Here is a 2,293-nt window from a genome sequence, read left to right as displayed (position 1 = left end):
AATAGTATAATAATAATAATGCCATCAAGTGGTACGTACATGTTTGCTGTGGCGGAATGCCAAGACGTGCTATGGACAGATGTTTAGTATTGAGCTTGATTCCGTGGTAAACATGGACATTTTGTTGCGGCCCCTCCATTACCCCACCCCCTCCCTACACCCAAACCAACTCTCTCTCTTTTTCTTTCATTAACCTTTTTTTATACCAGCCTGCGCTTACAGGTTGTTCTGTCTGGAGAAATTACGTACGTCCCCCCCCCCACCCCCACCCCAGACACAAACAATAAAAATATTCATCTGAACTCAGTAAGTATAACATCAACATGCAATATATCGACAGGAGTGCACTAGTCTCGGCAAATCGTGTAAATAAAGTACAAGTGCGCTTTCACAACGGCACTCACACAGACAACATCAAAAATACCGAGGGGAGCAAACAGGTTATTGACCTGGACAAACCTTGGACAGAAAGCTGGACTGCCGCTTTAACAACTGGCCCTTCAGAAAAGTGGAAGTGACAGATAACATAGTAAGACTTTAAGTGACAAAACGATACAAACTCGAAAGTCGTTGTTGATGTGTAATCATCATTATAATCCACATCAAAATCATCATCATCACCATCATCAATTAGCATGAAACTAGACGCAGTATCGTCGCTGACATAACGGAACCTAAGTTTAAATTTATACTACTGTAGTAGATGTGTTTACTAAGACCCCATAAAAGTCTGATAGACGATAATTATTGGGGAAAATGTTAGAACAACTCAGCCGATGAATCAGACAGAGTGGCTTGCTGAGAAAGCGTTACGTTAGTAAGCTGAAGCGTAGAATCGTTTATTACAGTAAAGCTGACCAAAAGTAGAAAACTTAGGAAGACGTCGCAGAATCGACTCTCTATAAAGGACCGTCTCAGAGCCCACGACGTGAACCACCAAGCCACTCGACTTGCAACTGACAGACAATAAAATTGTTTCTTTCCTACAACACCTGCCGGTACCATCAGAAGGATCAAGTAGGAGCAATTACAATGGTCTAATCTTTATTTGAACGAACCTGACACTCTATTCAAGCCAGATAAATACGGCTGTAAGAAGATAGAAGGGTTGATTGAGAACTAAGACCAGATAATCTAAGGCAGGAGGAAGGAACGATCGCACAAACAGGCTACATCAAAGCTTTCAACTTTACGTTTCTTCAATTATAGAAGGGTTACATTTCCTTTTGTTTCTGCTGTGGGGTTCTTTTAGCAGGAAGGCGTTAGAACAGGTTCGACTGTAGTAATAAGGTAACTACCGGGCAGCAGAGCAAACATACCCTGCAAGAGGAAGGTGAATCTGGCAGATCTCCGTTGATCAAATTCTCCAGATTGGGCTGACTGTTTGGGTTGCCCTTTATTTTAGAGGACGAGCCATGTGACATTGGTCCGTCTGAGGAGAGAACCAGGGATCATCTTGACTTAAAACGTGAGCACTCACTCTCTCTCTATAAAGATCTACTTATCATTATCATCATCATCATCATCATCATCATCATCATCATCATCATCATCATCATCATCATCATCATCACCACCACAACAGAGTAGAAAGGCAGTCTTGATAGATTTGCAGGCGAAACATATAAATAAAAAATGTTTAAAATTTGATTTATCAAATCGGCGCAACGTTTCGCCACGTAGGCTTCCTCCTCCTCTTTCTCCTCCCCATCATCATCATCATCATCATCATCATCATCACCATCTTCACCGTCATCATCATCACCTTCATCATAATTTGGTTACAAATAGAAAGATTAATACTGTAAAAAAAAATCATTGCGTTCCTTACCAGTTCTGCCCTTCATAGAGAAGGTTCGCCCGATCTCCGAGAAGGTTCTCTTCATGCTCAGCTTCCTGAACATGGCCGGCGCCGCGTCCCCGTCTGGGGTCGAGATCTTGCGCCGCTGTTTCTGATGTTGGAACCAGTGATGGGCGATGATGGCCGACCGGACCTGGTCTCTCACCGATTCCTCCAGTTGTTTCTGGCTAACCAAGTTGTCTAAAAGTAGGTCTGAAGAGCAATGGGAAATATAAACGTACCAGTTATGGTTTCTTGCTCTCTGTCTCTGTGTCGGTCTCTGTCCTTCTGTCTGTCTGTCTGTCTGTCTGTCTGTCTGTCTGTCTGTCTGTTCGTCTGTCTCTCTTTTACTCTATCCCTCACTGCCTCTCTCTCTTTGTGCGTGTGTGTGTGTGTGTGTGCGTGTGTGTGTGTGTGTGAGAGAGAGAGAGAGAGAGAGAGAAAGAGAGAGAG

The 2,293-nt window shown here is 43.3% G+C and overlaps 1 protein-coding gene across 1 annotated transcript in view; it reads right to left on the bottom strand.

Moving 5' to 3' along the window:
• LOC101858457 (sodium bicarbonate cotransporter 3) overlaps window positions 1–2,293 on the bottom strand; it is a gene marked incomplete in the record, with an annotated part of 100,435 nt that overhangs the window by 25,411 nt on the left and 72,731 nt on the right. The window contains 2 exon segments of the mRNA XM_013086381.2: window positions 1,320–1,432; window positions 1,832–2,053. Coding sequence (XP_012941835.1) covers window positions 1,320–1,432; window positions 1,832–2,053 — 335 coding nt within the window.

Source organism: Aplysia californica, unplaced genomic scaffold (assembly GCF_000002075.1).
Source record: "Aplysia californica isolate F4 #8 unplaced genomic scaffold, AplCal3.0 scaffold00018, whole genome shotgun sequence".
NCBI lineage: Eukaryota > Metazoa > Mollusca > Gastropoda > Aplysiida > Aplysiidae > Aplysia > Aplysia californica.
Note: the sequence above shows the minus strand (reverse complement) of the source record. Positions and strands in the feature narration are given on the sequence as shown.